Source organism: Rana temporaria, chromosome 6 (genome assembly GCF_905171775.1).
Source record: "Rana temporaria chromosome 6, aRanTem1.1, whole genome shotgun sequence".
Taxonomy (NCBI): domain Eukaryota; kingdom Metazoa; phylum Chordata; class Amphibia; order Anura; family Ranidae; genus Rana; species Rana temporaria.
In genome coordinates this window covers 70,549,598-70,575,314 of record NC_053494.1, presented here as the reverse complement: position 1 = coordinate 70,575,314, position 25,717 = coordinate 70,549,598, and the positions used below count along the sequence as shown (strand labels likewise).

The following is a 25,717-nucleotide window of genomic DNA, read 5'->3' as shown; positions in this document are numbered from 1 at the left end:
AATCAGGGGGTATATGGGGGTACCTGCCGCTATAAAACCTGACGGTGAACCTAAATAACTAACTGGCTAACTAGCGTCACTTGTGACACCAATACGGCGATCAGAAAAAAGATTGATTAGTGACACTGGCAACAGGGGGTGAAAGGGTTAACTGGGGGCGATCAAGAGGTCAAACCTTTATTAGGGGGGGTTAGGGGGGTACCCTAGACCTAACAGGGCCTGCCACTAATTGCCCTAACAAATGACACCAAATGCAGTGATTAGTAAAAATATGAAAACTGCAATTGGTGACACTGTGACAGGGGGTACAGGGGTTAAATGGGGGGTGATTGGGGGATGATTTGTGTGCCTATGTGTACTGGTGTTAGTGTAGTGTTGTGCAACTCACTCTGAGACATCTCTCCTTGGCTCCTGAACATAAAAGGAAGCTCGAGGAGAGATGACCTCACTTCCTCTGCATGTGTTTACACTTACACAGGCAGAGGAAGCAGCTCATTCATCAGGAGCGATCGTGAGGGAGGAGCCATGAATCAGTGACCTCCCCCTCAGGACGGATCGCTCCTGTAACGATGCAGATGGCCTCGGGAACCGGGGGAGGTAAAGTGTATATATACACGTTACTCTGCCTGCCGTGCCCTTCTGCTGACGTATATCATCGTGAGGCTGTCGGCAAGTGGTTAAAAAATCTGGAATGCAATGTTAGCATTTGAATTGGATTGTATGGAATAGTGTACATTTATTGTCCTAAATAAGTCTCAGACTAATCTCAAATGCAGGTCATTTATCAAAACAAAATGTAATAAAAGAATAATGCATTTAACTTTGACGCCTCTTTATAATAACACCTTATCCCAATGTTAACCATATTAGGCATTAGGCATTGTCTAGCAATTTCAACCGTTTTTATGAAGATGTAAATTGCAAAAACAATGGAAGTCCAGTCTATCGTAAAGTTTTTATGAAACCCATAAAACAGTTGAAATAGTTGATGGTAGGTTACCATAATTGTTTTTGCCATCTGGTTGGAAGTGGTTGGAATTGCTAAAAAATAACCAAAGTGCATGAACAGCATAAAGGATTGAGTTATTTTTCTCCAATATAGATTTTTATTGATACTATTACTTCTAAAAATATATACAATGGATGCTTTCAGGGAGGTATCACTGAAGTAATCCATTACTTTTTGTAGCCATAAGTTTGTGTTTCTGTAGTTTGTGTTCAACGATTTTAAGACTTATGTCACGTACACACGATCATTTTTCAGCATGAAAAAAACGTTGTTTTTAAAAAACTTTAAAATGATTGTGTGTGTGGGCTGCACATCATTTTTCAGGTTCTGAAAAATTACAAAAAAATAAATTCGAACATGCTGCATTTTTTAATGTCGTTTTAAACAATGTCGTTTTTCAGGTTGTAAAAAATGATCGTCTGTGGGCTAAAACGACGTAAAAAACCTGCGCATGCTCAGAAGCAAGTTATGAGATGGGAGTGCTCATTCTGGTAAAACTACTGTTCATAATGGAGTAAGCGCATTCATCACGCTGTAACAGACAGAAAAGCGCGAATCGTCTTTTACTAACACTGAATCGTCGTACGTGTTGCACATCACCGCGCTTTGCTAGATCATTTTTTAAAAACGATGGTGTGTGGGCAACATCGTTTTTAATGATGAAGTTGGGAAAACGTCGTTTTTTGGACATGCTGAAAAACAACGTTTTATTTTCATGCTGAAAAATGATCGTGTGTACGCGGCATAACACCTGCTGGTTTCATTCTCCCGTCAAATGAAATTTACTTAGGAGTCAATAAGGTGGATGGGATAATAGAATGCCAGTTAGGAAGGCCTATCTCTAAATTTAGGTAAGTCTAATACCAGGTAGCAAAGTGAATATAATTTCAAAGAGACAGACTTAGGAGGCTTTTCTGTAATGAAAATGTAGAAATGTAATAACAGAATCCTTTTGATGTTCAGCTTCCTTTGCATATTTCTTTGAGTACCATGAGACAGCCCTTCTCTAAACTTCTATGGTACAAAGTGATCTAATAGGTTGCATTCCATGTTCCAGATTGTTACTGTTTTCTCTAAAGTAAACTGGTTCTTGCAATTAACCATTTCCTTTCCCTCAATTCAAAGCACAGACACTCTAATGCCCTGTACACACGATCGGTTCGTCTGATGGTTTCTGATGGTTAAAAAAACGATAGAAAAAAACGATCGTCTGTGGGGAAATCCATTGGTCAAAAATCCACGCATGCTCAGAATCAAGTCGACGCATGCTCGGAAGCATTGAACTTCATTTTTCTCTGCATGTCATTGTGTTTTACGTCACCCCGTTGGACACGATCGGATTTTTAACTGATGGTGTGTAGGCAAGACTGATGAAAGTCAGCTTCATCGGATATCTGATGAAAAAATCCATCGGTACGTTTTCATCGGATGAACCGATCGTGTGTACGTGGCATAATACTCAGTCAAGCAGAGGGTTTGTGTTTGTACAGGAGCTGGCTAAGGAACATGATTTTAAATGGTCAGATTGTGCTTGGATTAAGGCAGTCCTATTATGTCTAAGAACATCCTTAGTTACATTATTGTTAATCAGTGCACATAAAATAATAGCTTTATTGCATCTGTTATAATCATAATTTAAGTGTTATTTCTAATAATGTTTCTAAAAATATGTGTCCTTTACCTTAAGCTTTTTATATTTACACATATGCAATTTACTAATCAATTCTATTTACATCTTGCACAGCTGAAAAGGGAAATGATGACTTCTATTCAAAAAGAAGACACCTTGCTGAGCTTGCAGCAAAGGGAAGCCTACCTTTACATCCTGTCCGAGTGGATCAAGAAAGATCGTACAGCCCAGAAGCCAGCACTATTGGAGGCACAGTGGGTGGCAGTCTTGGAGGCAGTCTTGGTGGTTCAATGGGAGGCACACTTGGTGGTTCAGTGAGTGGTACTTTAGGTGGCACTCTGGGTAGTGGAACACTGCCTGGCACACATAGTGGCACATTGGGTGGCACTTTGAAATTAAATGGACAGAAATCCAAAGTCAATAAAATTCATAATCATCCACTGGCCTCATCATACAACCCAGACTACAAAACCTGGGATCATAGTGAGCATTCTTTACGACGGCAAGCTTATGCAGCTAAAAAGCATTGCCCAGTGGAGTCTGTAAATGAACAGTCTCAAAATCAGCACTATGTTCCTCCACAGCCATACTTTGTAACTAACAGCAAAACAGAAGTAACTGTCTGAAATTACAAAGTCCATGCTACTGGAATATATACCATTGAGGGTAGATAAGTGGAAGTCCTCAGAAGAACAGATTGGATTTCATATGTCTAGCAATACTGTCAAGGAATGCAATTAGGGATTCAATTTTTTACTTCACAGTGAAGATAATGAAAGAAAAATACTTTTGCCTACACTTTTTTAAAACAAAAACAAAAACATAGAAATGAGAATTTTATGATACGAAGTAGCACAAAAAGAACCTTCATCTCTGCAAAAATCAACATTCCTAACTGTCAAAGAGGACACACTAAGGTGGAAGTCATATTGGCCAATATTTTTGTAAGAAAACAATAATAAGGGAAACAAAATGTTATGAAAATTATTATTTTCATTATGATCACTTTGCAAATCTGTGAAAACCAATTGGAATTTAGGTCTTTCCATCTATAAGAAGCAAAAAAAAAATGAGGTCAAGAACCTTAAAAAGACTGTTACATTCAATTTAAAAAAGGGAATGGAGCCTTTCTTATTGGTGGAAAGTTCCAAGCTGTTAACAAAAAACTTTGAATATATTAAGGGGAAATAAAAAGAAGTGAACCTTCTGCAAAGTACAGGAAAACAAGGAATCCTCTTTGGGGAAAGATTTTTGGAAGATTTGAAAATTATAATCCATGTGTTCTTCCGTTCCTGGTGTTCCACAAATAGGCAGATAGGAAAAACTATTATGCACTGTCAACTAAGAAAATCTTCAGTGTTTGCCTATTTTCACTCGCTTACGACTGGAAACATACAAAGTGGGCGGTGCCTTTAATGTATTTCTATCGTTCAATGAAAAGTCTTGTTTGACCCTTTTTATGTTTTTGCTTAATTCTTTACATTTTGCCGAGTACTAGTTTTTTCTTTGTAATGTTTCAAAGTATGTTTAAGATATTTAAATAATGTTTTGCATATCTGCTTTATATATTTGCAGTGTGTTAGGGACATGTTTCGTTTTTACTTTTTAGGTAAAGTTTGCCTTAGACTTTTGACATTTTTGTTTTGACCAGCAAAAAGTAATGGAAAAGTCCTTCAAAAATAACCTTTTGGGATAGTTTTGTGAATGCTTGCTTCAGTTTGCATGTGGACTACGTTATCTGACATACCCAGTTTACTGGTATCTCATGGATATTCAACCATATAAGAATGAAACAAAACCATATCCATAATATCAGGTTAACTGCATGTGTCACATTATTTAAAAATACCTATAAAATTATATAAAGTTTTGCTTTTACTTCTTTTTATCAAAGAAAGTAAAATATTTATTCATTCCTAATTAAAAAATAAAATAAAAACTATTCTAAAGCTGAACTCCAGGCAGATATATAAAAGGCAAAAATTAATCCAGCTCTTTATTCATGAATTCTTTGTGACCAAAGGTCACTGGTGCTCACATCAAATTTAGCATGCAGTTGGATAATTTAACAGTAACTTTATAACTAGTGTGCATACCTAAATAAAGTTTATATCGATTTTAATGCCGTTCTGGGCTCTAATTGGTACATCTATTTAATCTATAAAATGCTCTGTGTTATTATAGGTGGATAAATGTACATTTTTTTTTATGTATTTAAAAAAATATATATATATATATATATATATATATATATATATTACTTATTCTAAAAAATGCAACCGACAGTTACAAATTTGAAGGAATAATACTGGGGATCCCATTGCAGTGTGAAGATGGCAATGCTTATCTGCAGGCTAAAGGCTTTTATTTGTCTTGTAACCTTCCAGCCTGCGCATTAACATGCCATAGCTAGCATAGTGAGTAGTACGTGATCAGTAAACACTCTGATCAACAGTGGGAACCAATCTTTCAGTAACCACCCAGATTAAGAGCCCCACAAAGGAGTGATTGTTGTCTTTGAAAGGGAGTGGGTCATCATGCTGGGAAAGTTATAGAATAGATTGTGGCTAGGAAGGGGTTAATACATCAAGGATTTTTTTTTCACATTTAAAGGTATCTGAATTTAACCTGGTATCCACATCTTGCATTTTCCTGTATAACAGAACAGAATATGAGATGGAAAAGCAAAGCAGCACTAGTAGCTACTTAGTTATGCAGCAGTGCTTATGTGCTAACATGTTACATACTGATAGGAGACAGGGAAGTGACAGAGAGATGAGATCATTTAATGTTCTGCTCCTCTTTTCACTATCCAATCAGATAGTCAATTAGATGTTGGGGGACAAGACCTGTAAGTGTTAATTGCAACAGAGAAAAATTAAGTCTTCTGTTCTGTCTGACAGGGCATTGCAATATGGCAGGGTTGTGTAAATCTCATGACTGGATGGGCAGAAATACAAATCCTGTGGCAGGTCCATATATGTATTTTATCTGTAAATTTCGATATTTTCCTGGAGTTCAGCTTTAAATAATAAATCAGAGGCACTCGTGTAATAATCTAATATTGTCAAATAACTAGACTTTGCAAAAGGTTTATACTTGCAAAATAATATATCTTGGACTATGCTGCAAATGTAAATAATGGAGATATACTACAAATGTTTTTTCTACTTGGTAGTGAAAAAGTTGATGCATTATAAGTCACTTTTTTGTAGAAACATACATAATACACTCACCACAATTACATTACCTCCCCTATGATAATCATAGGATGTAAGATGAGACCCAGCATCATAATACAAGAACATACAGCATTGACACAGCAACTTTCCTTTGAAAGCTATTAGAAAGAGTCACATTTGTCAAGTAAAATACTCACTGCATCTTTACGTAGGTGAACAAACTCCAATAATAAAATTGTATCATCTATGTAGTGGATCTAGTACAGGGTTGTCTTCATGTGTAATTGCACAATGAGCTTTATCGCCTTGTAGAGATAAGAGATTATCAACTACTGTAAGTAGTGTCCACAAACTTCTTTGGACATTGGATAGTATAGAGACAGAAACTGCAACATGTAATATATATTTTTTTTATGTTCTGTGCTATTATTATCTGGTAAGTTTGAGATAGACAACCTGCAATGGAAAAAAATTAGTCACAAATTCAAACCTCTCAGTACTTCCTGTATGTCCGGCTTTCACATTTTCATTACTAAGAAGCAACACATTGGCAACAGGGTTGGACTGGACTAGAATTTTTACAGTTATCTGGCACTGGCTATCCAAAGTCTCACTGTAATTGATTGCTTCTTTAAAAAGTCCAAGTTCATATTTTGGCATACCATGTTGTTTTTGAATTACTGTATTTTTCGCTCCATAAGAAGCACCTGGCCATAAGACGCATCAAGGTTTTAGAGGAGGAATACAAGAAAAAAAATATTCTGAACCAAATGGTGTACTAAAAATATTTAATAAAATATAACAGAATAATATTATACTACTACTAATACTACTATAGGTGGGTGGTGGACACAGCAACACCAGCAATACCACCTCCCCATCAAATAGTCTCAGCTACACTATAACTGGGTGGTGGTGGACACAGCAACCTCCCCCCTTCCCAGATCAGCTCAGGGTGGAAGGGTAGAAATAAACACTCCTTAAGCCTCTTCTCACACTAGCTCAGGTGACTGGGCAGTGGATACCATGCCAACCCACACCTCCCACCCCCCTATCACCAGCTCACCTCTCGCAGCGGAGGACACTTGCCATTGCAATCCACAGCCCTTCCCCCAGCGGGCAGCTGGCTGGCTCTCAGCCTCAGATACACCTAGGCGGGTGGCAGCTAGGAAGGTCCTGAGGACTGTGGACACAGTTTGCAGCAGTAGCTGATGATCCACACTGCCCGGGCAGGGAATAATGACACACACAGGCCTGGCTAGGCAGCACAGCAGTGGTGGAAGGAGCATGAAGAAAACAGTGACAGACTAGACCAGGCTTGAGAGCTCTCGCTGCTCTCTGGATGGTATCACCTCTGGCAGGTGTCATCTGACTTAGGTGCGGAGCACACCCCCATAGCGATGCCACTGACAACCCCCGATGTGTGGCACTCAGGGCAGACCGACCCTGCCCCCCCTCTTGGTACGCCCCTGCCAGGATGCACCTCACATCCTGTCTCTCTTCTGCAACGGAGAAGCCGAGTGTTGGTATTCGACAGGGAGGCCTGGTCAATAATCGCTCCATAAGATACACAGACATCGCCATCCATTTTTTTGGGAGGGGGGAAATGGAGGGGGGAAGTGCGTCTTATGGAGCGAAAAATACGGTACATGCATTAGTACTGATTGCTTGAGAATTTTAAATTCTAATTGATTACATTTTTATAATACAAATGTGATTCAATAATCTAGTATTGACTGCAGTACAATGTCGATCCAATGTTTAAAGAACACAAGCATCAGTTATGAATCAAATTGCATAATTGTTCCTGTCTATGTATATTACATTGAATATTAAATTACATTTCTAAAGTTTGCATTCTTTCACATAAGTATATCATGTTTCTGTGAATTAGGAGCTAATATCCAATACAAATTATCAAAACTGCATATATGTGTAAATACTGAAGACTGTGCAGACTTAATATTATTATAAGAGGGCATTTCATTTTAGGGCTTCATGTCTCAGCTGTCTACATTTATCCCTGTCTTTGGATATATACATGTGGTTATAAGATACTGAGACATTAAAAAACATAATGTAATCCATTATTTATTCATATGTAAACGCTATTTTTTAGGAAGACACTTTCTTGATATACAGTAGTAAATTTGCCAGTGGTAATCCCTTGTGCAAGTGTGGAATGTGTAGTAACTAAAAAGTAATAAACACTGTTTACCAAATATTCATTGATACCAACACCTTGTATTTCAGAGACAGTGTTATTCACATTCTTGATGCTCACCTTTATTTTTAGATAGCGACTAGAAGGTAAAAGCACATTAAATGAGAAGTCGTTATCAGCCAAATTCACACCCTATTTATGTATTGCCATCAGAAACAAACATGCAGGCCATTTAAAGCCTGTTGAAAATAACTTGTGATTTAACCTTCCTTCATAGCTCCCAACTGTCCCTGATTTTGAGGGACTGTCCTTGATTTGGAACAAAGTCCCTCTGTCTTACTTTCCTCCTCATTTGGTCTGATCTATACAGTTGTGTATAAGTGCACTTTTTATCTTTCAAAAAGTGTTTCCCAGTGCTAAACCTTTCATCCAATTTCTAAATTGCTGCATTTGTAAATTTCAAAAGCCAGTAACAAGTATAAAGTAATTGTAGTGGTAAATAACTGGATTTAACTAATCATTTTTTTATTCTCCTTTAAGAAGAATAGCACGGGGTGTGTCCTATGCCTACATACTAATATCCCTTATTCCCATCTCACAAAGTTGGAAGGTATGTACCTTTCAAATATAAAAAAAAAATCAGCAAATGTTCTTATCAGCTTATGATGTTGTTATTTATTGTTATTAGTTAAAAAAGGAGCGGCAGTTCCTTTTTAGCCATCATACAACACAGAGAATTCAGTGTTATATTTGAAAGTTAAGAAACACTCTAGTTTTATGTACTGTTTACCCAAAGTGCTCAATCTGTGAGTTCCTAGATTACTCTAAGTTTATAGCAACATTTTACTAGGGTCTTAGGGCTCATTCATACCAGTTTGCCTGAGTTATGCTACATGCTAATGAATGCGCGCTGGTGTGCATTGTGAAGGGAGGGGGGTGTTGTTACGACTCATTGCACTGTTGACCTTTTTATTTTATTCTTTATATTCACTGAAATGTCACAGAATGACATTTAATTTAACTATGTGCACTGCAACACCTTGTAGCGTGCTTTGGTGACATGCAGTGAACTGTGGTGAGTTGTACTGCAAAAATATGCAGGCATGCTGCATTTTTAGGCAACATACCACACACCTGTAGCATGTGAACTGGACATATACAAACACATCCATCGCTCTATAAAGAGCACTAGTAAGAGTGACCATTTTATTATATTGGGGGATCTAGGGTAAGAACAAAAACCTAAATTCTTTTGAGTCTATTTCCAGCAACAGCACAACAAAAAATTATTTTAGCTGTACCATTTGTACATTTTTTTCTAAAGAAAACAGTTATAAACTAAATGCTAATTCAAAAAGACACAGAAATACCTATTGCAAAAACGTTTTCTGATAAAATTAAATGATTAATTAACAAAAGATGGGCAAATTATATTTTAAAGCAGAACTCCAGGCATTTTTTTAATGTGCAATGTAAAAAAGTATCAAGAGATATATTCCAATTTAGGTATGGTTGTACATTCTTTAATATAAACATTACAATTGAGGCCAGAAGTATAGCTTTTGCTATGCTTCCGGCACTTTGGCTATGAGAGCTCTGGGTCTCATGCACAAAACCTGCACTATTGCTTGTTCACACAGAAAAAAGTGTTCTGTGAATGGGAAAGGGGGGCAAACAACATATATGGCACTGAAACTTTTGTGAATGAGAGCTGTAGCACTCATAGCTGTAGCAGTCCAGAAGTATAGAAAGAGCTATATTAACCAACCTTAAAATGAAAGTACAACTATACTTAAAGTAGCAAACACCTCTTGTAACAAAAAAAAAGAGTTCTGCTTCAACATTGTAGGCCTTTAAGTGAATATCCAGGGGACATGGCATTTACTTAGCAGTGGCTTGAGGTGCAAGGATAGCATTTGCCTGGAAAAGATTTCCCTTTTTTATGAGGCTAGTCTCAAGATAGTACTCCCTGATGTCTCTCTACCTATATTACATGGGTTTAAACTAAGGTCAAATATTTACTTATTCAGGCAAACTAAATAAACAAGAATGCTCATAGACTTAATAAAAGTCAGGTATCAGGATGTTTATGTTTTGTGATATATGGCATAATGCACTTGTCTGTACTAATATGACAACAATGATATAGCAAACAAACATTTCTACCTTACTAGTTAATACTAAATACTGTCTTACTGAAGTGCTCTGAGTAATGTGTTGCTTTTTTTTTACATTTAACAGCCCAAGAGTCATTTAAATCTGTTGAAATTGTAGTTTAGAGTGTGTGCCGGCAGAGAAAGCTTTCTCAGTAATAATACGTTTTGAGTGATCTTTGCATCATTGTCCACACAGGTACGCTGCCAGACTCACTGAGGATGTTCATCCTCAAGTAACATAAAAAATAACAACATTCACAGTGAAAGTATTCTGCTTTCTATGCCAAAAAATGCAGTGGAATATCTGCATAGATTGTCCAGCTTTTTAGTAAATCTCTTTCAAACAAGCACTTTTGAATACCTTAAATGCTTAATATTGCTTGCAATGAGGTACCTTTTTATTGCCCAATTATCAAAAGCAATAGTCAGATCAGTGACAGATATATTTTCATATTTATTTTTAAATAACATAATAAGTAAACTGAAATATTTGCTTATCTATCACATTAAGACAAAAGTGCAACAAAAGAAAATGCTAATGTTCCATCATTTAAAACAAAAATAATTTTCCTGGAAATATTATGCATCTATAAATAAGCTTGTTTTCCTATAATATAAATCCTGTATAATAATAATAATAATAATAATAATAATAATAATAATAATAATCTATATTAAGTAAACATCAGTTGCGTGATATGCTGTATTCTGACAGCACAAAATAAACTCTTCTGTTAATCCCCAAAACACATTTTCTATTTTTCACCATCTGTGCTAGTTGTTTCATACTAAGAGTTTTACACCCAGGAAGATTGTATATTACATTAGTTGCAAAAATGTTAAAGTGAAAGTAAACTTTCATTGTTTGTTTGTACCTATAGATACGCCTATAATAAGGCTTACATATAGGTACTGTAAATGTGCACTGTTTAGGAGGGGTTTACTGTATATGCAGCCGCTGACGTAATCTGTGCATGCACTCTGAAGGAATAGCCACCTGTGCCATTTCTTCAGAGCCCTGTGCTGTGACCTGATGCGTGGCAGTGACATCACGCGGCTCCTGACAGTCACACAGCTGGATTCCACAGACCCGGAAGGAAGACGGTTGAAGATGGGTGTGACTTACAGTGATGACAATGAGGGCTTGATTTGCAGGTAAGTTTCTCAAAATGTGCTAGTATGCAATGCATACTAGCACATTATGCCTCCACTTTGCAGGTCAGGAAAAATAAAGGCGGCACTTTACTTCCTCTTTAATGACTCCTGGGTCTATATCAGGAAAATGAACATAGTCAGTGTATTGTGTAATGACACCATTATGTGGTGAATACACCAGTGCTTCTGACCACATGGCCAGTGCACCTGCATCTAGTCCTATTCACCCAGTCTAGTCACACTATGAATCCATTCTCTCAATTTGAAAGATAAAATATAAAACTTCTTACTAATAATTTTATTTTACCTGTGAGTAATGTATTACACTAAAATATGATATTCATCTTATTACTTACATGTTTTGTTTTAATGTAAATTCAATTAAAACTCGTGAACCAATACACTAGGCTACAATTTTATAAACATCAGTGTATTCAACAAGATTATTTTATCTGCAGTTTTTGCATAGAATGCATTTAAGAGTGTGTGTTAAGAAAAAGAATGAAAAACTGAAGGGAAGAGAACTCCAACTGCCACCTACTGCAACTATCTTATATCATGCATTTGAAAAATAAAACACTGTTTTCCATGGGCAACTATCACTTTTTTCAATTTATATTAGTTAGCAAATTATATAATTCATACTGTGAGTGTTTGGGCAGAAACAGGAATACATTTACTCATCCGTGTAGCAGTGCAGGCCTGTACCAACTCAGTGTCTGTGTGACCGTTACACCAGCTTTTTCCCAGCTTTTTCTATATTTGCTAATAAAACACAATTTTACAATTGTCTTATTTGACACATATTACATTAAAGTATTTATATGTTAAATTAATGAATTCTGGTAATTCATTGTATGCAATACAAATTATTATTAATAAAAGTATATATGGTATATTTAATATATTGCTATGCATTGGGGGCAAAACTATGGCCTCACAGGCCTTGGTGCAGGAGCTGAGCCTCTCCCCATAACCCTGAATTATTCTAAATATCTTTACTCCAGCATTCCCCCATCTCCTGCACATGTAAAGGCCCAAGTTTTGCTAAAAATACAAATATCAAAGTCAGCACAAGTGGCAAAACGTACAGTTAATGTGATGTGTCCCTTATGCTGATTCTTCTCCTTCCAGTAGAAATCTTCATATCTCTCATCCCCCTTCCCACCTCCACTGCTGTAATCTTCCAGTCTAACAAGGGTCAATACAGCTAAGGGGCTGTTAGGATAGCTTGGCTATTTCTACCCTTTCTTGCCAGACACAAGATCTGTGAATAGATGTGGTGGCGCTATCAATCATCTTCTCATTCCCTATTCAGAGATCCTTGCATCAATTATGACGGATCTGACAGGAAAGGGCAGGCATAGTTTAGCTCGCTTGATGAGAGCCCCTGACAGCCCCTTAGCTATATTAACTCCTGCCACACTGGAAGATTTTGGCAGTGGGGGTGGGGGGTAGGACAAAAAAAAAGATTTCTACTGAAAGTAGAACACACATTCACTAAGCTCTGGGGAAAAATCCCTTGCACAGCAAAACTGTTTTTTTTTTTAAAGTGAAAAGCCTTTTTACCTTTAATAAATCAACCCCATAACTCTACTTCCCTACTGCCGCCTATTATCTTCCCTATAATTAGGTGCTCGTAGCACTATGAGTGTTCCATTAACTAAAGATTAATTTATTGCTGAAGTAGGCAAGGTTAGAGATGTCTGTGGTTGAAGAGAAGTGGAGCCACATTGCAAGTTTAGATAAGGATACTTCAGGAAATAATTATAATATAACATTTTGTATAGGAAATGCAGCTGCAGTTCTGCTTAGGGGACTATCTAAGCCCAACATGTTTTGGCCTGTGCCTGGCAGCTTTGCCAATCGCAGTGTAGGGCTCAGTTCACACTTAATGCCAATGCAGCTCACACTAATTTTGGGCTGAATTTGGACCTAAAACAGACCAAAAGACAAATTTCTCACCGGAGCTGCATCCGAGATATGTGAACCAGCTCCATAGAGACCCAGTCACAATCTCCTGCTATTGCGAATTGGCTGCGGGGAACCCGCACCCAATTCGCAATGGTGTGAACCCAACCTGAAGGGTCTCTATGAGATTTTTTTTTTTCTTTTGAGTTGCTTTGTCATGTAAAGGGCAAGGGAGTGCTTTGGCTGCACAGTCTGTGCTTAGATAGCCTGTTAAGTAACCATCTTCCCCCTTATCAGATGTTGCATAACTGCTATATGGGCCCAACACCTAATGCATACTTGAGATTGTATCTTACTGTAAAAATGTGTTGGTTGAACTATTGAAGATTCAGTGTCTTGACATACTAAATCGCACACTATGCTTTTGCTTTCTTTGGTGGTTTTTAAAGTAGAACTTAATTTTCAGTAAAAGACCCGCATCACTGTCCCTGATATTGGCTTTCACACAACTTTATGACTTATGCCGCGTACACACCATCACTTTATGTGATGAAAAAAAACGTAATTTTTTGTGAAGTAAAAAAACAACGTTTTTGAAACTTCATTTTCAAAAACGACGTTGCCTACACACCATCGGTTTTTAAAAATACTCTAGCAAAGCGCGGTTACGTTCAGCACTCTTTTCCATTGAAGCTTGCTTCATAACTTGCTTCTGAGCATGCGCGGGTTTAAAAACGTCGTTTTAAACGTCGTTTTAGCCTACACACAGTAATTTTTATGACACAAAAAACGACATTTTGAAAAACGACACAAAAAATTGAAGCATGCTTCAATTATTTTTTTGTCGTTTTTCAGAAGACATAAAACAACGTTTTCCCCTCACACGGTCATTTTGATTGACGTTTTTAAAAACGTTGTTTTTTTTCATCACATAAAGTGATGGTGTGTACGCGGCTTTAGAGTGTTTGTCAAGCACAAAACTGTTTGACTAGTTTTGGGTAGAGTAAGGAATAATAAGAATGCTTGTTTTTACAGCTATCCAGAGCTCCATTAGAGAGTTTTACCCTCACAACTTGTCTTGTTGACAGTGGTGTCACCGGACAGAAATTAAAGAAAAGATGTAACAGGGAGAGAAACAGAAATAAAAATGTAAATCTAACAAAGGCTCTGGCCATACCCTACTAAAGAAAAGCATTTTTCTTTCTGTCTGTGTTGCTGTTGGAAATATCCCCTCACTTCAGGACAAGAAGTGGTGGTAAATTTCTCTAATGCCGTGTACACACAATCGTTTTTTTCCGATGAAAAAAGTCTGATGGGACTTTTTTCATTGGAAAAAATTATCGTATGTGGGCCCCATCGGACTTTGTTCCAACATGTTTAAATTTTTCTGATGGGAAAAAAAACAATAGGAAATTTCAATCGTCTGTGTGGAAATCCATCAGAGAAAAATCCACGCATTCTCAGAATCAAGTCGACGCATGCTCGGAAGCATTGCACTTAATTTTTTCTCGGCTCGTCGTAGTGTTTTACGTCACCGCGTTTTGGACGGTCGGAATTTAGTCTGATAGTGTGTAGGCAAGACTGATGAAAGTCAGCTTCATCGGAATTCCGACTTAAAATTCCATCTTGAGCGGGTAAAAGTAAAATGCTGCTAGTTTTAGCGGTGCTTTACTGTCATTTTAGCAGCGCTATTCGGTTGCTAGCGGGGTGCTTTTAACCCCGCTAGTGGCAGATGAAGGGGTTAAATGTGCCCGTGTAACACCGCTGCCAAATCGCTTTGCAGGCGCTTCAGCAGCGGTGCCTATTTCCTTTCAATGGGCAGGAGTGGTGGAGGAGTGGTGTATACACGGCTCCTTCACCGCTTCAAAGATGCTGTTTGCAGGACTTTTTTTTAACGTCCTGCCAGCAAATCACCTCAGTGTGAAAGCACTCTGGCTTTCATGCTGAGACTGCAGGGGAGCCATTTTTCAGGTGCTTTACAGGCACTATTTTTAGCTGAAAATACCTGAAAACCACCCCAGTGTGAAAGGGGTCTAACAATGCCCTAGAAAGCATTAAAACTTGGCAGGAGTACTAACCATTACCTATAATATCCAAAACTAATAGAGATGGTTTGGCTTTACATACATGTTAAAGCGATATTAAACCCATAACCAAAAATGTATTGTATTGCAGCCTACCAAGCATTAGATTTGATGGCTTCATTCGTTTTCTTTTTTTCCTCTGTTTTCACTAGGTGATCTGGTCAGTAACACACCTCCTGTATTAGAGTGCCCCCACTCTGAATGAAGGAGCACAGGGGACATAGCAGACAGCAACATTGTCAGTCTTGGAGGGGGGAAAATATACTAGGTGTTAAATATACTAGCCAAATATACTAGGAGTTGAATATGAAGCCAAACTCCTGCTAATATTTTATAAGCAGTCACAGCAAACATTTTTTTTTTCCTTTTGAGATAAAGATTCTATTTAAATAAACGTTGATCATTATAAACACCCCTGTCAAATAGTTTGTCTCATCCCTGCAACTGATAAATCTGCAGGAGAACTAGTTCTTGTAAAGAACAACAGACTTACTGGATCACGGGTAAAAATAGAAGAAAGAAAGCCTAAAAAAGAAAACGAATTCCGCAATCACATCTAAGCATTGGATAGTGGCAACATAATGGAAAATTGAATTCAAATACTTACCCTAATTTTCCTTCCCTGACAAACTCCATGGCAGCACAGCTGGGTATAGGCTCCGCCCCCATGCCTCCAGAACTCATATAAATTTGAGCCCACCTACATCCTCTGAGTTCTGTATCTATTCCTACCAAGCTGGGTGGGATCTGTGCTGCCATGAAGCTCGTCAGGAAAGGAAAATTATGGTAATTACAATACCTGTCGCCGAGAATGTGTTTCCAGCACGACGGCATTGCGCTGATTCTCGGCGACATGGTGCCGACATCTCGCACTCGCTGAAATAGAAAAAGCACATTCCAGCGAGCGCGTCATAGAAGCGACTGGGATCCGACTTGGATTCCCGCCAATTCTAGCCGCAGCGTTTGGTATGAATCATGAGGGGGAACTCCACGCCAAATTTTAAATAGAAAAACGGCATGGGTTCTTAGGTCTGGTATGGATTGTAAGGAGAACCCCCCTACGCCGAAAAACCGGCGTGGGGGTCCCCCTACAATCCATACCAGACCCGTATCCGAAGCACACCGCCCAGCCAGTCAGGAAAGGAGTGGGGACGAGCGAGCGCCCCCCCCTCCTGAGCCGTACCAACATGGGGGGGTTGGGTGCTCTGGGACAGGGTTTTAAAATAATTTATTAATCAGCTCCGGGGGTCTTCTCTGCTCTCCAGGGGGGTCTTCTCCACTCTCCGTGGGGCCTTCTTCCATCTTCTCCGCTCTCCGCTGTCATCTCGGCGCTCCCCGGTTCTTCTCTCGCTCGCTCTCCGGTGCCTTCTTCAGGGCTGGCCGCCGCTATCTTCTTTTTAGCTCAATTACTAGCGGCGGCGCAAGCCCGCTCTTCTTTGCCGTCTTCCGCCTTTCTCTTTTCTTCAGATGTTGATGCGCCGCTTCCTCCCGCTGTAATGTCGGGTGTCTGGTGCGTGATGATTTATATAGGCCTCTTATGACGTCACAGTCCCATCATGCTCAGAACACAATATCGCGGTCACCTACAGTATTTGAATTACATTTTCCATTTTCCTGACGGCTCGATGTCAGCACAGCTGGGAACTAACTAGCCAAAACAGGGAAAGAATAATGCTACACACCCCTCAATTATGACTAAAAAAACAGAAGCCAGGATGCCTCTGCCAAACTTAATTGTCATTAAGCCATGAATATGAGTATTTTGGTGCCCACGTAGCTGCCTTGCAGATAGTTTAAGACACTCTGCCTGCTGCCACTCTCAAGGTCGAGACCCTTCTAGTGATGAGTGCTGTTATTCTCCTGGCACAGCCAACCCTTTCAACTTGCAGGCCAAGGAGATGAGCTTTAAAAAAAACAAGAGGCAATAATTTTGCTGGAAGCCATGAAATCATTATGTGTTCCACCGGAAATGACAAAAAGATGCTCTGAATTCCTGATGGCAGAAGTCGCCTTGATTAAACATTTTAAAGCTGGGTCCAATCCAATGGACTAATTTCTTGAGTACTCCCTGAAAGGAACGTAGGAGGACAACCTCATGTGTGATATGGACTCTGAAGGTCAGTTCAGGCACAAATTTGAGCATTGGCACGAGTACCACCCTGTCTGGGGAGTACGTGAGTATGGGTTCTTTAAACCCCAAGGCCACCAAAGCTGACTCTCTTCTGGCTGATGTAATTGCCACCAGTAAAGCAGTTTTCAGTGAGAGGTGCCACAGGGTGATAAAAGGCATCTGATGCAATAACTTCCAATAGCATTGGAAGATTTAATTTCGGAAACAATTCAAGGTTTTAACCAAATTGCATCTTGGAAAACTGTATAATTAAGCGTTTAATGCCCACTGTATGCCAATGGAGGCAGAGATAGCCGAAATGCATGCCTATAGAATACTTGCGCATAGACCTAAATCAAGCCACGCCTGCAGGCATTTCAGAACAGGCATTTGAAGAGTCCAGCGTAAAATCTTGATCAGCAATAATACTCGGAATTTATGTCATATTCTACTATGGGGACGGTTAGCGCTGTCCTTTCTTGTTTTCGTAAGAGTATTTACAATCTTCACAGAGCATTCAAATCCATTAGCCTCTGCCTCTCCAGACCCAGGTCATCAGCCGGAGCCTGTCAGATGCTGGATGAATTGGACTTTGGAGAAGATTTGATCTTATAGGCTGAGGGAGTCACTCCTTGACACTCATAAGGATGAGCAGAGGTTACCAAGGCCCCTTCTGCCAATCTGTGATCATCACCAGAACGGTCACCTTCCCTCGCCACAGACTCAGCTGTAAGCCGAGAATCAGAGGGAGCAGCAGAATGGCATAAGTTGTCTTGGAGATCCACTCTGCAAATTGCTTGCGGATTCTGGGCTCTGGAATGGAACCTCAGCAACTTAGTGTTGACTGAGGATGTAAGTGGTCTACCTCTTGAAGAAAAATACCAAGGTCAAACTGAGCCTACCTAAGCTGCTGGAGCTAGGCGATTTCTATGGCTCAATCTGAGATGTGAAAGATGAAAGGTCTCCAAATATGGCCTAAAAATGCTTGCCTTAACCACTTAAGACCCAGACCATTATGCCCCTTTTTGCAATTCGGCACTGTGTCGCTTTAACTGACAATTGCACATGCGACGTGGCTCCCAAACAAAATTGGCATCCGTTTTTTCCCACAAATAAAGATTTATTTTGGTGGTATTTGATCACCTCTGCGTTTTTTCTTTTTTGCGCTTTAAACAAAAATAGAGCGACAATTTTGAAAAAAATTCAATATTTTTTTACTTTTTGCTATAATAAATATCCCCCAAAAAGATATAAAAAAAAACATTTTTGTTCCTCAGTTTAGGCCGATACGTATTCTTCTACCTATTTTTGGTAAAAAAAAATCGCAATAAGCGTTTTTCGATTGGTTTGCGCAAAATTTATAGCGTTTACAAAATAGGGGATAGTTTTATGGCATTTTAATTATTATTATTTTTTTACTAGTAATGGCGGCGATCAGCAATTTTTTTTCATGACTGCAACATTATGGCGGACACATCGGACACTTTTGACACATTTTTGGGACCATTGTCATTTTAACAGCGAAAAGTGCTATAAAAATGCACTGATTCTGTGAAAATTACAATGGCAGTGAAGTGGTTAACCACTAGGGGGTTAAGTGTGCTCTAAGGGAGTGATTCTTACTGTAGGGGAGCGTGGCTGTAGGTGTGATGTCACTGATCTTCGTTCCCTATAACAGGGAACAGACGATCAGTGACACTGCCACAGAGAAGAACGGGGAAGGTGTGTTTACATTCACCTCTCCCCATTCTTCAGCTCCTGTGACCCGATCGCGGGACACCGGTGGTGATCGGGCCCACGGGTCCCGCAGGCGCAGTCACTGAGCTTCCGACCGGGTCACGACCCACGGCTAGGCTCTTAAAGAGGATGTATATATACGTCTATGTGCCCAGCCGTGCCATTCTGCCAACGTATGTTGGTGTTAGACAGTCCTTAAGTGGTTAAGGGACCACGTGTAAGTCACCAAAGCCGTACCTGTCCATGTCCACAGAGGGGCCACATAGTGCCCCTAAGGCATGTATGGGTGGCACAATCCCAAAATAACAGAAAGCATCCTAAAGTGTAACTCTTTACTGATTTCTTGATTTATGCATTGGCTTCCCAGTTTTCCTTGGACTCCCAGCCAGAAATGCAGAAGCTAAGCTCTCTGGAGTGAGCGTGGAAACTGACTCTTGAGTTTTCAGTATCCTTTAACTCAGCGGGCATTCATCTTGAGGCAGGAAGCCAAACTATAACCACTATTAAATTTAGGCTTGGCCTTCTATGATCAAGCAAAATGCAGTGATAGCATTTGTCCTTGAAGCCCGCAACATTTTCTGATGGTAAGGTCATGTGTATGGCCAATCCCACAAAGGGACACACACTGACCAGAGGGGTGATCTCAACCTCTGAACATCTTTCAGCTCAAAAGAGCATAACTTTAACATCCTGCTGTGACAATATACTCCAATCTTATAGAATGAGCACTTGATCCATCCAACATAAGGGCATTGTCAAGTTGTCTTCTGGAGGTACTTAAAATACTTCCAAAGCTTCACTTCTAGACAAAGGTCATCCTCATCTTTCTGTTCAGAAGAGATTGAAGAGGATTAATTGGATTGAGAAGGCCTTGAATTGAAGACTGGACATTTCCAGAATAGATGGCCCTTTCAGAATCTGAATTCAGCAATTCCTTTAGAGTGTCTTGACCATATGCTTAATTGTGACAACTTGGTCACCATCATCTTAATCACAGCCTGCCTGAACAAAGTAGGAATCACATGTTCATTCACCTCTACTTGGAAAGAAGCTGACAAGGGTTAATTTTTCTGAGGAGGTTCTGAGACTAATCATTGGCACCATATATGACCCCTTCACAGAGTGAGTGGAAAGGACTCACCATGTATTGACCACATGCTTAATGAATGTGACAACCGGTTAGGTGACGTTGTCATCCTTATCCTAGGTTGCTTGAACAAGAGGCAACATTCTTGCAGTCCTGTTCATCTGTCTTCTCTTTGGAAGAATCTGAAGCAGATTATTTGCCTGGGAAGGCTTGGAGATTGCTCAGTAACCCTTTCACAGGGTGAGTGAAAACACTCCTTTAGAGTGTATTGACCACAGGCTTAATTAATGTGACAACCTGTTAGGCGTCATCAACTTTACCCTTGGTTGCTTGAACAAAGCAGAATTTATGTATGTTAATTCCGAAATTCGGAAAATGGGCTGTTTCACCTGGTATGGCTAGGCAGCTTCTCATTGCCAGAGTAGCAGAAACCACTCCTTTAGAGTGTATTGACAATGTGTTGATTGAATGAACATCCTCTTAGGTGTTATCCCTATCCCTGGCTGCTTGAGCCAGTGGAATACATACTGTCATGTCCATCTGGAAATTCGAGAAAAAGGACTGTTTTTTGCCTGGTATGGCTAGGCAGCTTCTCATTGCCAGAGCAGATAATCTTTTGAAAGGGTGGGCAGAAAACACTTCTTTAGAGTGTGTTGGCAATGTGTTTATTGGATGTGACATCCTATTAGGTGTCATCCTTATCCCTGGCTGCTAGTGCCAGTGGGATACATACTGTCATGCCCATCCATGTATTCCTCTTCTAGAGTCTGACAAGGGATGGTTGCTTGGGAAAGCTATAAGACTGCTCCTTGCCAGAGAATTTAACCCCATTCACAGGGTAAGTGGGAATAACTCTTTGGCCGGGTACACACGAGAGGATTTATCCGCGGAAACGGTCCGGGGGACCGTTTCCGCGGATAAATCCTCTGGCGGATTTTGATCTCATGGTTGTACTAACCATGAGATCAAAATCCCAGCAGAATTCCGTCCGCGGTGACGTGTCGCGCCGTCGCCGCGATGATGACGCAGCGCCGTGCGCGACGCTGTCATATAAGGAATTCCACGCATGCGTCGAATCATTACGACGCATGCGGGGGGGATGGATTCGGACAGATTGATCCGGTGAGTCTGTACAGACCAGCGGATCAATCCGTTGGAATGGATTCCAGCGGATCGATTTCTTAGCATGTCAAGAAATTTTGATCCGCTGGAAATCCATCCCCGGGGACAAAAATCTGCGGAAACAGATCCGCTGGATCGTACACACCAGGGGATCTATCCGCTGGAGCCGGTCCGCGGATCAATTCCAGCGGATCGATCCTCTCGTGTGTATGGGGCCTTTGAGTGTATTGGCCACTTTATTTATAATACAACCTGTTAGGAATCATCTTAATCTCTGGTTGCTTAATCAAAGCAAGATTCACACAGTCATGTTCATCCATGTCTTCTTTATTGAAGAGCCTGAAGAGGGCTGTTTTGATCCGGAACTGGTAATTACCAATAGATAACCTTTCCACAGGGTTTGTGTGCCATTAGACAAACTATCCCATGAACATAATTAAATGCAGTAAAATAGTTTGCTTAGTAACAAACCTTAAGGGGTTAACCACAGCTAGAGGGAGACTTGATTCAACGGGTGGTTAACAAGCTAAACCTAGTCCTGCCAGGAATCAGGACATAATGAAAAATGTTGTTCAGAACAGCAACAAAAAGGTAGGAATTGTAACAGAATTACAATAATATTCCAACTAATCCTAAAAAAATCTCCCTCCCCCTCCTAAAACCTATGCACGCTAATCTGTGTAACAAAGATGTTTTCAAGCTACTACGGTCTGGACAGACAATCAACAATGACTGGTAAAGCCTGGAGTGGTCATGTCACCCATAGGCTTCAGTGGCCTATTTGTTGTCGGTGCTTCCTTCTCTCCCCTGTATCTGCTGAGGAGTAAGGGGTACAAATTCAATATAATAGATTTTTTTTTTAAATATGTTAAAAAAAAGTGAATGAGGGGGATTGAGATTTTGAGCACCTATATGCCCAATCATCTTGATCTCAATCTTATTAGACTGGTTTTGTAATTTCTAGAGCAGAACACAAATGTAGTGGCAGCTGCTAAAAGGCTGGTAACAGACCTATCATTGTTGCCAATCAATGATTTCAAAGGTAGCAAAAAACACAGTGTATATTTTAATATGTCAAGACCAACTCCATATTGCATTTTCATTATTTTGTGCAATACTGTAGCTTCTTCTATAACATATTGCAGGTTACTATGCCTTAGATACGGTGGCTGTATTTATTTTTTCACTTTATTTATTTATTTGTTTTACCCTGATAATTCTACAAGTATCACAGTTTATGTGCCTGCCTCTGTGTCTGCACTTATTTTCCATTTTATTTATGGAGACAGCTAAGACATGGTGAATCCATGTCTCTAGCATTTTACACAAAAAAAAGAATGTTTGTGCTTTGTTTCGAGCTTGCAGGAACTGACAAGCACACTGCTCAACATGTATTTTCTGTTCTTGCTAAACATATTTTTAGTCTGAAAAGTGAAAACAGATGCAGCCACCAAATCTAAAGATTTGGTTTGGGCTTTAGATATGCTTTATTGATCTGGTGTGTAAGAAACCTGCAAATATTTATCAAAGTGGTTTACCAAGGGCACATTTTCACACATGTCTAACAGGAGTGACCTTTTTAAAGAAAATGTATGAAACATGGTTTGCAACTTAAACTATTTATTCTAAGAAAATAGGGGTCCATACACATCTGTCCACTCGGATGTATTTGCATTAATACTTGTTTTTCAAGCATTATGCTCATTGCATTAAGGCAGCCCATTCATTTTAAATGGGTTTGCAATGCACCACAGTGAACAGTAAAACATACCTATACCTTTTTTTCTGATGCAGTGCAGAGCAACTCTTTGTAGTGGATTATCATGCATTGCAGTGCACAGCAGCACAGGTGGTGTTGTGTAGGTGAACTAAAAACAGACATGGACCTTTTTTTCCCAATGAACATCACCATGTGCATCACCATGGGTTAATGTTTTCTGCAATGCAGGTGTGTTGTAGAGGCAGAATACAAAATGAATGATGCTGCAACTTACCAGTGCACATAGCGTATGTTACTATGCTTTGCGGTAATGAACGCATTACGGTAATGCAATAGCGTGAATGCAAAAATAATTTATAATTCAATTACATTTTATAAACACTGGTAATTATTGATATTACTATTAATATTATAAAGGAATTCCAATAAACGTTGAACTTAAAAGTGGATTATGGATGCAAATTGATAACCAGTTTTCTTTTAGAAATGACATTAAGTTTGAAAATCTGCATTCAAAACATTTACATACCTTTCTGTTTTTTATTATCTTTATTGCAAGTTGGGCTAAGTTATATGGTCATGTATTTTGTTTAAAAAAATCAGTAATTGCACATAGCATTTGTATTTATGGACTGCAATGTTTTTATCCTTTACTATGTTTTATTCTGTTTTTGCCCTCTTATATAAAGTTGCTTTATTTTATTGTTTATAATGCTTTCATTACAAGTGTTGTGGGCATATTTTATGTGGAACTTCTTAAGTAAATGTATGTTCTATAAGTAGGCTGGTATTTTATACTTGTCAACAGCAAGAATCAAATACACTGATAATTCCCATAATAGCATATTTGTGTTTCCTTTTAACCATCTTTTATATGAAGAATGTTTTGTTAACATATGTATGCATTCTATGCTATATAAATTTCTTACATGGCAATAAAAATAATTATATGTGAGCCTAAGCCTGTTTATTATAAATCATCCAACCTTCTATTTTACTTTCTTTGGGACTGTGTGAAAATACATTTATTTTAAAGCGGAGGTTCACCCTAAAACATGTATATACCATTCCATCCAGCATACTGCCGAAATGTACAGTATGCTGTTTTTTTTTTGTTTTTTTTCGCTGTACATACCCTCGTATAGCTATTCCCCCCCCCCCCCCGACTTCCGGGTAGTGGCTCCCGTGGGAGTGGGCATTCCTATTCAGAGACTAAGTGATTGACGTGATGACAAAAGCTTCCCCCGGCGCATAATGCGCGTCACCAGTTTCCAAAAGAAGCCTAACTGCGAGTCGGCTCTATACGGCGCCTGCGCACCGACAATCGGCTTCTTTCGGAAACTGGTGACGCGCATTATGCGCCGGGGGAAAGCTTTTGTCATCACATCAATTACTTAGTCTCTGAATAGGAACGCCCACTCCCGTGGGAGCCACTACCCGGAAGCCGGGGGGGGGGGGGATAGCTATACGAGGGTATGTACAGCGAAAAAAACAAACAAAAAAACAGCATACTGTACATGTCGGCAGAATGCTGGATGGAATGGTGTATATATATGTTTTTAGGGTGAACCTAAATAGAATATAGTAGAACTAAATATTTATTTTTCATTTCAGGTGTAAGGGGGGATTATAACCCCTGTTAGGTTTTTATCCTTCATCTGTGTCCCAGTGGGGAGATTTCTCTCAACCTCCCTGGCGGTATGATTATGTCAGATTTTAGGTGCTGAAAGCGGTACCATAATTTTGCATGGAAATTAGGCGTTTTATATTGTAGGCCTGTAATTCTTAGGATTAACTCACTTAAATCTGACCAAACAGGAGTCTAGTAGACATCCCGGGTATGAAAGTTTGAAACACAAAATCATAAATTATAATATAAAAAATAACTATAAATAATTATAACTAATAATAATAATATAATAATAAAAAATTATTCAATAATGTAATTAAATCAAAAAACACTGAAATTTGCTCAGTTGCAGAATTGTCGCTGTCATTACTTTCAGTGTTTGATGACGAATTTCCCCACAAATCGCTATCGCTCAATTCTGCAAATGATTCTAATTTATTATCGCTGTTTTCTAGCTGGTCTAAAAGCACTTTTGACTTAAAGGGACATTTTTTGGTTGCTATGGACAATCTACAGTTTCCAGGCAGAAAGAACAGTTTTTATTATATAAAAGTGCATGCAGGACACTGGGCAGACCACTAGGGACAAAGGGGGTGTGTATTTATTTCATACAGTACTGTAATCTGTAATATTACAGTATACTGTATGTGTACTGTGTTTTAACTTTTTTGGATTTGGCACCAATCTCCACCTCTGTGCGTCGTAACGTAGCAGGGAACGGAGCTCGGTGGCACTCGGCACTGTGGATCAAGCTAGGAGGACACATCGGGGAGACCTCACAGGATCCAGGGACAAGGTAAGTAATTCCCTGCCTGTATCCTACGATGCAATACCGAGTCTGGACCGGGGTTACCGCTATTGATGCTGAAATTACACCCCGAGCCAGACTCGGGAATACCGCTCAGCAGGTTAATTTCCTGTCCCAAAGACACAAGAGGAAATGAGAGTAAATCCTTCCAAAGTGAGGGAATCCCTGGTTGTCACCAGAATTAGTGTCCATGTTGGAAGATTTCCCCTCTA

The 25,717-nt window shown here is 39.3% G+C and overlaps 1 protein-coding gene across 1 annotated transcript in view; it reads left to right on the top strand.

Moving 5' to 3' along the window:
* Window positions 1-4,095, top strand: part of LOC120943561 (protein shisa-9-like) — a 68,935-nt gene extending 64,840 nt beyond the window's left edge. The window contains exon 2 of the mRNA XM_040356932.1: window positions 2,754-4,095. Coding sequence (XP_040212866.1) covers window positions 2,754-3,265 — 512 coding nt within the window. The 3' untranslated portion in view covers window positions 3,266-4,095. The remainder of the gene's footprint in view (window positions 1-2,753) is intronic.
* Window positions 4,096-25,717: the final 21,622 nt, after the last annotated feature.